The sequence below is a fragment of the Macrotis lagotis genome, chromosome 8, assembly GCF_037893015.1.
Source record: "Macrotis lagotis isolate mMagLag1 chromosome 8, bilby.v1.9.chrom.fasta, whole genome shotgun sequence".
NCBI lineage: Eukaryota > Metazoa > Chordata > Mammalia > Peramelemorphia > Peramelidae > Macrotis > Macrotis lagotis.
This window is the reverse complement of record NC_133665.1, coordinates 129564248-129577285: the sequence shown is the minus strand read 5'-3', so window position 1 is coordinate 129577285 and position 13038 is coordinate 129564248. Positions and strand designations below refer to the sequence as shown.

At 49.2% G+C, this 13038-nt stretch overlaps 1 protein-coding gene across 2 annotated transcripts in view; it reads right to left on the bottom strand.

The window, feature by feature from the left end:
- Positions 1–3700, bottom strand: part of FAM120A (family with sequence similarity 120 member A) — a 134193-nt gene extending 130493 nt beyond the window's left edge. For both annotated transcript variants that reach the window (XM_074198343.1, XM_074198344.1), the window contains exon 1: positions 3212–3700. In XM_074198343.1, the coding sequence (XP_074054444.1) occupies positions 3212–3685 (474 nt within the window). In that variant the 5' untranslated portion in view covers positions 3686–3700. The remainder of the gene's footprint in view (positions 1–3211) is intronic.
- Positions 3701–13038: the final 9338 nt, after the last annotated feature.

Sequence of the window (13038 nt, the reverse complement as noted above, 5' to 3'; positions counted from 1 at the left end):
AAATCTGGAATGACCCCACTTCAAAACTGTCTCACCTACAAATCAGATTTGGAAGCATGTACTCTGAAAATAACATTTATACATGAGGATCCCAGGATAACATGATACCAAAATGTCTAAATAAAAACAGGTCATTCACTTAAGTTTCACATGCTATTAAGAAGTTTAAAACATTGGGATTATTTTCTATGATACCAGCTAAAACCAAATTCAGATTAGGCTTTTTAACACAGTATGGGAAAAATAGTTGGCAGCCTTACTTCAGGTTCTCAAAGAATCACAGTATTTGGAGCTAGAGAGGACCTTAGAGAAAACCTAATCCATCCCTTCATTCAATGATAAGAACACTAGGCCCAAAGAGGTACAGTGAGAGTTGCCAAAACACCATTCAAGTAAGGCAGAACAGAATGGGGACTCAAATCTGTTTCTGAGTCTCTGGTGTTAGAACTAGAAAGATAATCTCACTCAAGCTCTTCACTTTACAAAAGAGGAAACCAAAGCCCAGAGCAATCATCTGACTTGCCCAAGGCCACATGGAAACTGGGAGAAGGAGGAGGTGGGATCATAAAGAAATGCCACGGTTATTCTAAACATGTGTGCTACAAGGCCCTGGGCAAGCCAAGGAGGTCTCTGTGGTCAGCAAGGATGGGGGTACTCAAAACCTAAATAGGTTAAAAATAAAAAACAAAAACAAAAACAAAAAACCTTTGCTGTATTCCATTTGAGTTAGCCCATAAACTAGCACATTTTTATTAAGGTAAAACCTCATTGACAGTAGGAGCTAGTATTTTGCAGTGCTTTAAGGTTGGCATTTTCACAAAAAACCCTTAGGGGTAGGTTCTATTAATATCTCTATTACACTAAAGTAGAGTGACTGGGTCAAGATCATACAGTTAGAAGGGGTCAGACCCAGATCTCAATTCAAACCTTCCTAACTCCAGCCCAGCACTTGATCCACTGCCATAGCTCCTTGGGGAAAGAGTTAAATGTACATAAATACATTTTCCAAAGAAACAAAGTCAAAATATTTATGAAAACCAACTTTAATGGAGATCTCTCTAAAATATATCAAATACTTTCTTCCCTTTTTAAACAATCTATTGAATGCCAAGCAATTATAATAACTAGGCTTCTCTCCAGAGAAGAGATATATATCTTAATACCTCTCCCTTCCCTTCTTTTCAGAGGCGAAAGAGAACATGGGTTTAGAAAGAACTGTGGAGTTTGAACAAAGACCAAGGACTATAAACTTTAATTTAGGGAAAAAACCTAATATCTCATTGTCTGATCTTGCTATCTCTTATACTTTGTTTCTTTCTTAAGGATAAGATTTCTCTTTCATCACATTCAATTTGGATCAACATATACCACGGAAACTGTGTAAAGACTGGCAAATTGCCTTCTGTTGGGGGTGGGGGGAGGGAGTAAGATTAGAGGGGAAAATTGTAAAACTCAAAATAAATAAAATCTTTAAAAAAGGGAGAGAAAACATGGGTTTATATGTCTGACTCTTCTAAAACACATATGTGCTACCCTGGGGGAACAAAGACAAAAGTAAAAGTCCTTACCTCCTGACTTTCTACTGGAAAGTAAATATAAAATACAGCCAAAGCAATTGGGGAAAGCACTAAAAGTTAGGAACATCGGAAACGCATCCTACAAAGGAGATGGAATTTGAGCTGAGCTTCTTGAGAATTTGGGAAAATCAGAAAGCCAGCTTTATTATGCCTCTCTTATGTTCCAATAGTGCCATCCATGCCAGGAGCTAGGTCCACAAGTCAGTTTTGAAAATCACTGTCCTCACAGAGCTTACCTTCTACTGAATAAATTTATAAGAAAAATAACCAGGGCATGGGTAAGGGACTCAAAGTTTCTGCCACGAATTAAAGGCAGGAGAACTTCAGGAAAGGGCCCTTTTACCGACTCCAAGGTCTTTTTACCAGCTTTATTGCAGAGTTGGGATTCTAGATGAATGATCAATCACTCTGCTTGTCTACATAATTATTAATATAGACTTTAGTCACAAAGCCGATCCGTAGCATTTCTTCGCAGTATTTGCATTTGGCGATCTAGGTCTTCAGAAGTCCCTCATGATCGAACGAGGCCTGACCGGAGCCCCGGCACGGGGGGCGGGGGGGGGGGGGGGGGTGCCAAGGTAAATACATTCTTTTCCTAATTCCAGGCTACTCGAGTGGACTCTGGGAAAAGGCAACACTTTTGACCTTGCTGAACCGCTCCTCCGGCCCGACCCGGCGGGCTTGCCTAGCCTGGCCCCGCGGCTCTGGGCTTCTGCCCTCTCCGCCGCACTCGAATCCCGGGCCCACTTCCGATGCCCCGGAGCCAATCCCTTCCCCGGATCCATCGACCCACAGACTCAAAAGCCGCCTTCACCAATGGCGCCGGGGGCAGAGGTGGGACTTCCGCTCTGGCTGGGTCTGGAGTCGGCTCGCGCTCGCCGGAGCAGCGGTGCGGGGCGGCCCGGGCCCCGGGGCGCCCCCTCCCAGACGGGCCCCGGGCCGGGCCGGGCCGGGCCCCGGGCGCGAGGCCGCTTCGGGGAGGCCGCGCCGCCCCCCGGCGGGACCTGTTGCGGTCGGACGCTGAAGCCCCGACCCGGAGCCCGCGGGCCCGGGGGGCGCAGCTGCGGGGCGAACGCCCGAGGCAAGCCGCCCGCCCCCGGGGCCGAGTTGGCCCAGCAAGTCCTAGTGCCCAAGCCGGGGCGAGCGGGGCCCGGGCCCGGCGCCGCAAACTTTCCGTGGCAATGCCCGTCTCCCGGGCACGGGCTCCGCTCCTTCACCCCGCCCCCGGCGCCGCCGGTTCGGGGCGACATTTTGCGGATCCGGGAAGGGGTGCGACTTCCCCGAACCCCGCCGGCGGCTCGTCCGCGGGGAGGGGGGGGGGGCCCGGGACGCTTCCACCCCCCCCCTCGGGCGGGGGGGGGGGGTCCGGCGGGCGCTGCCGAACCCGGGTCGAGGGCACGGCGGGGGGGGGGGGGGCGCGATGCCGGGGAAGATGAGAGGGGGCGCTCGGATGCCAGGGAACAAGGGGGCGCTCGGCGAGGGCGAGTCGAAGCGAGCCGAGGGTGCACGGATGCCCGGGGAGAGGAGGGGGCGCTGTGATGCCGGGGGAGCCAGGCGGGGTGGGGGTGCCAGCGTGGGGGAGGGGCGGGCGTGGGGGCAGGGAAGGGGCCCCCCCCGGGGCGGGGGGCCCTTACCTTGATGTGGAAGCGGATGAGGGCCAGTCGGATGCAGTGGGCCATGCAGACGGGCGGCAGGAACCAGACCTTGGGCGGCGGGGTCCCCTTGTTCTGGACGTGGCTGACGATCTGCTGCGCCGTCTGGCGCTCGTTGCCCTGGCGCTTCACCCACTCGTGCAGCCGGGCCTTCTCCAGGGCCCCGTTGAAGAAGACGAAGAGCTCGATGTTGCCGTTGAAGCAGGCCTTGGCCAGGGCCGCCAGGTAGCCCAGCATGTGGTTCCACTGGCCGCCGCTCACCCAGTCCGTGTAGAAGCCGCCGTACAGGCGGTGCAGGCAGTTGTCCGCGTCGATGAGGAGGCGCAGCGGGGTCTGGGGGGGCCGCTGGCGGCCGCCGCCCACCAGGCTGCCCCGGGCCAGCTTCTGCAGCTCCACCGGGACCACGGCGCTCGGGCAGTGTTTCTCGATGTAATCCTGGAAGCCCTGGACTCCCATGGCGGCGGCGGCGGCGGCGGCGGCGGCGCGGGCGGGGGCGCGGGAGCGGCGGCGGCGGCGGCGGCGGCGGCGGGGCGGAGGGCAGGCCGGCGGCGGCGGCGGGCGGCGGGCCCTGGCGGAGGCTGCCCTTCCCCCTCCCCTCGCCCGCTCCTCTCCCTCAGCCCGGCGGGCGGCGGCGGCGGCGGCGGCGGCGGCGGCGGCAGGGGCTGGCGGGCGGGCGGGCTGCGGTCCGGCCCCTTCCTTCCCTCCCTCCCTCCCTCCCCGGGAGCTCCCCCCTCGGGCTCCGGCGGCGGCGGCGGCGGCGGCGGCTGGGCAGCGGGGCGGGGGAGGACGGGCCGGAGGTTTCCTCGGCGGTTGGCGGGCGGCGGGGTCGTCGGGGGCTGAGCCGGGCGGGCGGCGGTGTCTAGGGGGGAGTCGTACGAGTCGGGGGGGCGCTCATGGCTGCTCCGGCCGCCATGTGCCGCTGCCTCACAGGGCCATGGCCGGGGAGGGCCGTGCCGCCGCCGCCGCTGCTGCTGCTGCTGCTGCTGCCGCCGCGGCCGCTGCTCCTCCCGCTGCTGCTGCTGCTGCCGCCGCGCCTGCCGCCCGGGGGAGGGAGGGGGCGCGGGCGGAGGAGGCGGAGGCGGAGGGCGGTGTGTGGCGGGCGGGCGGGCGAGCGGGGAGCGCTGACGTACAGCCCGCCGCCGCACGGGAAGGAGACCCTGCGGGGGCCGGCGGAAGAGGCGGCGCCTGGGCCGGAGTGGGAGCGAGGCTGCGGGGGGAGCCGCGCCGGGCCGGGCCCCCCCGTGCGCGGGCGGACGGGGCCCAGGGGCCGGGCCGGGAGCCGCGAGCGGGCGGGCCGCGCCCCGCCCCCCCCCGCCGCCGCCGCCGCCGCCGCCGCCGGGAGGCCCGAGGCCTGCGACGCTGGGGCCTGCGACGCCGGGGCCGCGGGCTCCACCGAGCATGCGCCATGGGCGGCGGGAAGGGGCGGGGCCGCGGGGGGCCTGCCCAGGCCGAGAGCCCTGGGTCAAGGGTCAAGGGGAAGGGCGAGGTGGGGGAAGGGGGCGTGCGTCAGCGCGAGGCGCGCGGCAGAAAGGGCGGGAGGGGGAGCGGGCCGGCCGGTCCCTGGGGCGGCGCCCGCCCCGCCGGCCGCCCGGGCCCCCGGAGGAGCGGACGCAAGGCTCTGCTCCCCCGCCTCACCCGGGGCGCCCGCCCGGAGGACTGCGCTGGGGCCGGGCCGGGCCGGGCCGGGCCCCGTTAGCGTTTCATCGGCCCCGCCGCCGCCGGCCGGGCCTCGGGCTCCGCGGGCTCCGCACCTGTCCCCGGGCGGCTCACCTCCGAGCCGGCGCACCTGTGCCTCCGGCAGCGCGCCCCGCCTGCCCCCCGAAAGAAAACCGGAGCGGGCACCAGCCCCGGGGCCCGCCCGCGCCCCCACGCTGCCCACGGACGCCCCTAGCCACGGTGGAAGCTGCTTTTTAAGCTTAGATCTGGCGGCTCCCGCTGTGATGGACCCAGAAGCGTCCAACATGGCGGGACCCAGAGCGCGTTCTAGCGTAGAGACCCGGGACGTGCCGTGTGCGTGCATGGACTCCTCGACGAGGGCAGGGAATCGGGGGTCCACAAGGCCATCGTTGCCATTTCAGTGACCTTTCCGCGACCCCTTAAAAAAGCTGGGACCCCTGGCCCGGAGCGCGGAGAGACCCGCTGAGCACCCTCTGCCCGCTGTCAAAGGGACTCAGAGTCCGGACCAGCCGGACCAGCCGCTGCCCCACTGGCACTGCTGTGCCCCTCGAGCTCCGGGCCTGTGGTCCTTCAGGGAAGCAAGACTTGTGCAGAAGGGGCCGTGCCCTTCAGCACCCCGAATGGGCGTGCCAGGGAGGTCGCGCCGCTCCCCAAGTGAGCCCAAAGAACAGTGGCGACTGCCCCCACCCCCTCAGACCACCAGCACTCCTTCCAGCTTGGCCTCTGATAGTTATGTTCAAGGGGCAGTTTATGCCATTGCCACCCGTTCTCAGGTAAACTCAAGAACCTGGGGATTACCTGACGCCCTTTGTGGAGTTTGTGACCAGGCAACTGCTTCTGCATGAGCTGTAGTCCCTGCCTCCTCAGCAGCAGGCAGTCACTGAAGACCCAGAAAAGAGCATTCTTCCCACCAAAGTCCCTTGATTCTGTCAGGGAGACGGTTTACCCGTGGACACAACATTAAAGAAGACTCATTACCATCCACTTTGCACCACATCTAAAGATCACAGAACTTCTCTTTCTGATGTGTATTTAAGACTTCCTCTACATCTGGCCTCCTCCACTTAGAATAGGCACCTCTTGAGAGAAGGGTCTGTCTACTTTTTTGATTTTTAGTCCCAGCACTCGGCATACAGTCAGCTTTTTCATTCATATTTCTACACAAAAATTGGTACTCTTCACCCATCTCTAATTTGTCAGTGCCCTTTCTATACTGTGGCATTAAAAACTGAATACAGTTTGGAAAAGTTGGATTAGAGCAGAATACTTGTATTTTCTATAATCAGCACAATATTCTATTAATTTGCCTTAAGATTGTTAGCTTTTTCAGCAGCCACATCACATAAGACAGATATAACTGAGGTATGACAGGACTCTTATTTCCTAGGATGCCAGCTCCCCAGGTATGACTGCTTTTTGGAAGAGAATAAAAACTCTGTTTCCCACAAGGCATGTTATAATCATGGTCAGGAGAAGAGAAGTCTTGTACAAAGATGGAAAAGTAATACAGTTTGCTGTCATGCAGAGCAATGCAGTTTTCTTAAAATAAGTAGCAACAATAACAGGCTGTTTATTGTTGAACTCTAAACATCAAGGTCTGCATGAAGTGATAGTGATGATGAGATGGTCAGACCTATAGAGGTCAAGAAATGATGTACCTGATGTGAACCAAAATGAGAGCTTTATGGAGGTAGTGTAACTGGGAACCACTTAAAAGAGAGACAGATTACAGATCATGAATGTAGGGATGCAGAAAGGGGACCAGACAACTTGTCTAGCCATTCACTGAGTCAAGACGGACGCATCTGTGACTATATCCAAGACTTTCCCATTGGAATTATTGAGTGTGAGTTCTAACTATTCTCTGGAGAAAGGGAATAAAAAAACTGACTTAACAGGAGCTATTTTGACCCAAGACTTGATACACAATTACTTCTTACTGAGTTTATGGTTACATAAAACTGTTAGTTCTCTTGGGGATACACATTTTCATAAGCACACTATCAGTGTGCCCCCTGAACCACCTCAGAAATTGTGAACCCGGCAGTCCTGGATTCTGTGTCTCCAAAAAAGTGCTTGATAACATTACTGAGTGAAACAGGACCAAAGATAGAGCCTTGGAGAACAGAAGTAGAAAGAACTCCAAAGTGACATCAGTCCATTAATCAACACTTTCTTAGTTTTATAACCAACTCGGAATACCCTTGGTTGTACGGTAATCTGGGTCATATTAGTCCATCTCATTCACAAGAATGTAATAAAGAGACACTGATTTCTAGAAAATTCTTAACTAAATATACCAGTGAACCATATATTGGTAATACCATAATCACATAAAGTGATTTGGCCTTAATAAAAGTCACTGAAGTGCTGGTGACTAATACTGTTCTACTACCAATAATAGAATGGGACCTGGTTGTTACAACCTTCAGTGAATCCTATTAGACCATAAACCCTATGAAGGCAATGACTGTATCTTATATAGGAGTCAAGCAATAAATAGTTGGCTGCATGACCCTGGATAAATCAGTTAATCTCAGTCTCAATTTCTTCATCTATAAAAATGAGGATAATAATAAAAATTAGCTCTCAGGATTATTCTGAAAAGCAAATGATATCATGGATTAAGGCACCCTGAAAACTTTAAAATGTCATAGGCTACACCTCTGTCTGATGTCAAGGGCTTTTGTGTGTTCCATAAAGGAGAAGGTGGAGTTTTCAGGCATGAGGAAATCAAAGCAAGAAGAGAAAGTTTGGAATAGCTGCTGCAGTGCAGTCAGTGAAGAATAAAAAAAAGTTTACTAGTGAGAGTACATTTGAAAGATAATAGAAAATTTTAGAGGACCCAGTCAGAAGCATAACTTTCTGCCTTAGTGTTCAGTGGCACCTGAGGAACAGTGAAGATCAAAGAACTGGTTAACTTAAGGGTTGGGGTTGGCATGGCACAAGCAAGGACAAGAGAGCAAGGAATTCAAGAGTAAAAGATAGTATATCCAACCTTAGGTTCAACACAGGCAACTCAAAAGGGATGATGAACTGGGAAAACAGGAAAGAGTGGAGAGATAACTTCACAGTAAGGACAAAGAATAGGTTTAGGAGGAGTGAGGTAGAGGGACAGATGGAAGCATAGAGGTTATAATTTTTTTTTAAAAAAAGATGAATTTCAGAGTTCCTTATCACAGAGACAGCTTGGTTATAGGTTAGGCAAGAGCTTAAATGTGACCATCGCCACCAGTGATTGAGGTAGACTGAAGATATAGGTAATAGGAGTTGAAGAAGTTAATGGTGTTTGAGAAAACATCAACCTTTAATACATCAAGTATGAAGGCAGGGCATATTGATTCATAAATTTCTGCTTGGAAAGTTGAACATCTAATTTTATGGATGAGGAAACTGAGGTACAGAAAAACTGATTTGTCTAAGGTCAGTTAGGGAATGGCATAGTCTAAATTCAAACCAGATCCTCTAGTTAAAAATTTAGTTTTATTTCTCTGGATCAAAATTGGAAAGCATTACATATTGTGGTGAAGAATACAAGCCAGACACTGAACTCTTTGGGCAGATAGTCTGTCTATCTTGTGCAGTTCATAGACTGTGGTTCATTTTTGAGGCAAATAAGTTGTTAACCTAACATAATGTGTGAAAAGCACAATGCCAAAAGAAATTATAAGCTAGTATCATAAATGCACCAATTGCAAATAAAAATTTAATAAATAGGATTTTAATAAACAACACAATAAAAGGCCCATTTACTGTGACCAAGTTGAATTTATACCTGTAATGCAAGGCTGGTATAATACAAGGAAGTTTTCTGTTTAAAGGTCTCTTGAGCATGTCAATGAGTCTATTGCCAAGGCCAGGCACATACTTCCTTGTCTTCATGAGACACTCTCTGCTGTTGCCAGAAGCCCATTTCCTGTTAATTTTATTTGATGATAACTGGGCACTTCCAACATCGTCTTCCTTATTTCACACCTTTCATATTTGACAGTATCTAGGTTATTACTTTGGGCTTTTCCCTCTCCTTACAAGTTTCAGTTTATTTTTAAAACTTTTATTGATTCTTTTGCTTTTATGTCATATCCATTCCATTTCCAGGTGAAGGAAAGAAAGACAAAAAGAAGGAAAGAATAAAGGAAAGAAGTAGATAGTTACTAAGCACTTACCATGTCTCAGAGGCTGGGTTATGCACTTTACAGACAATATCTCATTCGATCCCCTAAAAAACCCTGAAAGATAGAAACTGAGAAGAAGAGGTTAAGTGACTTGCCCAGGATCACACAGTGAGTGCCACAAGGCAAGAGTCTTAACAACTTTCCATTTTCCCCATGCAGTGATTGTAACTAAGATTCTTATTAAAAACTGACTTCAGCAAAGCTCATCAACACATCTAATGTGCCTTACAGCATATGCAACATTTTTCACCCATGGTCCCTCACCTCTTCAGTGAAAAGAGAGAGGTGTGCCGCATTTCAGTTTTAAAATATTCTTGGTCAGATCTGTGAATCTTCTGCAAAACACATTCCTCACAATTTTAGTACGACATACTTTTTCCTTTTTTAGGAACCTATCCTTTTGATATCAGAAACTGTATTGCAATAGACCAAATCCACACTTGGACCTCCACCCAGAAGCTAGTTATTAACTTTCTATGGCCTCTTTTCCAAGGTCACTATCTTCTACTGGAGAAAGAGAAGAAAATATTTTGTCCCCCAAAGGCATTAGAAATAGATATCAGATTTCTTCCAATTACAACACTTGTTTCTATATGAATCAGCAGAAATTGGGAATGGTTGAAGGCTCCCACGAGTCCCAAGCAGGGTCTCCATCACATCTTGGCTATCTGTTCCATCAAGACAGCACATCTTCAGATTAACCATGGCATATCTACAGATGGTCATCTTTGTATCTGCCAGCGGGGAATCACCAGTGAACATGATGCAGGTCTGCTTGGAACTGGGACCAGAATTCTTGGAACTAGTTAGTGCCTGTATTTTCTCAGTGTTCTGTGTATACAATTCTAGGAATCCAAACAGGGGACTAGAGCAATTAGAGCTGCAGCAGCTATTCCAAGGTTAGAGTTAGGATTAATAATAAAAGCAGTTCCGTGCTGAATGAGAGAAATACTGAGATGGGATTCTTTATATGTTCTTGACCCTTGCCTCAGGCTAGAGAATACAGTGGCCTTGAGTATTCATTTGAGATTAAATTTGTGACAGTGAATAGAGCATTGACCTTGGAGTTAGAAGGATGGGGGTTCAAATGGATCCTCAGTCACTTAATACTCACTAGCTGTGTGACCTTGGATGAGTCACTTAATCCTGATTCCTCACATCCAGGGCCATCTCCAGTCATCCTTGATCCTGGTTCTGGAGGAGAAAGTGAGCTGGTGGTGATTTAGCATAGCCCACCCTTACTCAAATCCAATTCATGTCCTTGTCATGGCATTACCTGATGTCATGGTCTTCAAGAATGAAAGACAAAACAAATATAGCCTCCCTTTCCAGGTTTAAAGACATTCAGGATGCAGGTCACCAAGAATATGCAAAGGGATACATGGACTAAGGAAATTTTTCTCTTGACTTGACATTGACCCTGGAAATTTCAAGGAAGAAGGGAATGGTGTCAGATACCGCATAGAAATTATTGAGACTAAAGACTAAGAAAAATATTTTGGATTGGGTTAGGCTAAGATCATTGATGACATTTGATGGTGTAGCTTGAGTCTAGCATGAGAAGAAAAGAGAATGTTCAACCTTAAAATACATTCTAACTTTGCTCTAACATTCATTTGCTCGGTCAGTTCTATTATGCTCTTTCTCTTTTTATTCTTTTCATATATTTTCTCTGTTTATATTTCATCTTCTCTCTGTAAAATCTTCCCTAATCATCCTTGATTACCATAATTTCATCTTCTGGTCTGCTGCTGCTGTTAGCCTGCCTGTCCTACTCATTTGTCACTAAGACCCACTCAACTATGTAATTTTATTTATTTTTAATGTTGAAATCCATGATCCCAAGGGAGCACTAGTGTGGCCTTAGAATCAGGAGGACCTAGGTGCAAGTTCTGTCTCTGACAAGCCCAATATATGACCCTCAGTGTTCTGGACAAATCTCTAAGACTGGATGTTATAAGAAAAATGTTGATCCACATTAGTGGAGGTCTCATAATAAAGAAAAATAATACAAAAAAGTAATTGGTCTGCATTTCTACACTGACAATTCCTCACAGAGACACAATCTCACAGGTCTGTTTACTTGATCATAGAAGAATTAAAACTGCTGGTGATCCAGAGAAGAATAAAAAAGGCACAAGATGAATATAGTGGTCTGCAGCATATTATCATGACTTGCTTATGATAAATGGTATGAGATACTACAGCATCAAGAACATTCCTCCAATGCATGAGTGGAAAATGAGGTGGATAGTGAAAGTGAGGGATAACCCGTCTATCAGTCATTGGTATCTATCATAATGATAGTATTTATGTAGCACAACAATTCTAGGAGGTAATTACTGTCACAATCCTCCCTTTAAATCTAAGGAAACTGAGGCAGAGAGATGGCATACATATATGTAATACATGCATGATTCATGTATATAATTATATCCAGTTTGCTGAACTGATTATGATCAGGAAAGCCTTGCATTCTTTCTTTAAAAGAAACTGACTGAACCAGTTATTGAGTACATAGGCACTTCCTGGAACCTCAGTGAGTCAATCATCAGTCCAGCTTGAGGTCACCAACATGCAAATTGTGCCAACTGGTCATGTTCTCCAGAGTAAGTTCCCTGAGGGTAGGAACTGTCCTAAATGTGTAACTCCAGCCTAGCACAGGGCAGGCATGTGGTAGATAATTAATAGATTAATAGTCTCTAACAGTGACACTGGCCCAGATGGGGAGATTGGCTATCATTGGCTATCATGGATCCAAAGGACTCAGAGGGATTTGTGGGGTGTCCCTCCTCTACTGACTTTGGCTTAAGGCCCTACCAGCTGTATTCCCCACATTGTTTGGGGGGGGGGTCTGTGACTAGTGCTCCAATTCCATTTAACTATCCACTATTTAGTAGCTTTTACAAAGGGATTTTACTTTAAAGAAATAGCAAAAACAGCATTACCTATGTACCCACACATTCCACCACAACCAATAACTTATGGCAACTCCATCTCTGTGAAGAATAGACTCAATGTAGGTGCATTCCTACATAATATCATTCCCACCAAATTCACATCCAGAGGCAACAGACACCACAGTTGGTTGAGTCCATGTCTCCACTGTGGCTGGGCTGGGATCACTTCTTGCTCCTCAAGTCATCAATGCTTTGTTGGCTACAAACCTCGACTCTGGAATGACGAACATGGCAAACCACTCCAATATCTTTGCCAGGAAAACCCCACGGACAATATTAGCAACTCAATTGTACTACATTCCTTCTTGGCACCTCCCTCTCAATAGTACTTTAAGGTTTGTAAAGGATTTTCCTTATAATAACTCAATAAGGTATAAGTACCATCATCATGCCATGATGAGAAAAGTGAGGTTGAAGAGGTGAAATAACTTGTCACACAGCTAGGAAGTGAAATGGGATTCAAACTTAGGTCTTTGAAGCCCAACTCTCCCATCCTCTCCCTGTGTCCAAGCCAGCATTGCCTCTGTGTAAGGAGATTCTCAAAAAATGTTTTTAGTTAAGTGAGAAAATGGGAAGTGACCCCCTCTTGGTTTAAAGTTGTCTTTAAAACGGGATCATGATTGTAAAGAGCTTAGCAGAGTGACTTGAACAGAGTATTGCTATGAAAATATGATGATAAATGCCTCCTTATTTCTTTATTTGCAGTGTTTTGAAAGAAGTTTAAAATATGATTTAATTTTTTTTTAGATTTTTGCAAGGCAATGGGGTTATATGGCTTTCCCAAGGCCACACAGCTAGGTAATTATTAAGTGTCTGAGTCTGGATTTGAACTGAGGTACTCCTAACTCCAGGGCTGGTGCTCTATCCACTGCGCTACCTAGCCCCTTAAATCTGATTTAGTTTTTAGTTTTTTTTTTTTTGCAAGGCAATGGGGTTATATGGCTTGCCCAAGGCCACACAGCTAGGTAATTATGAAGTGTCTGAGGCTGGAACTCGG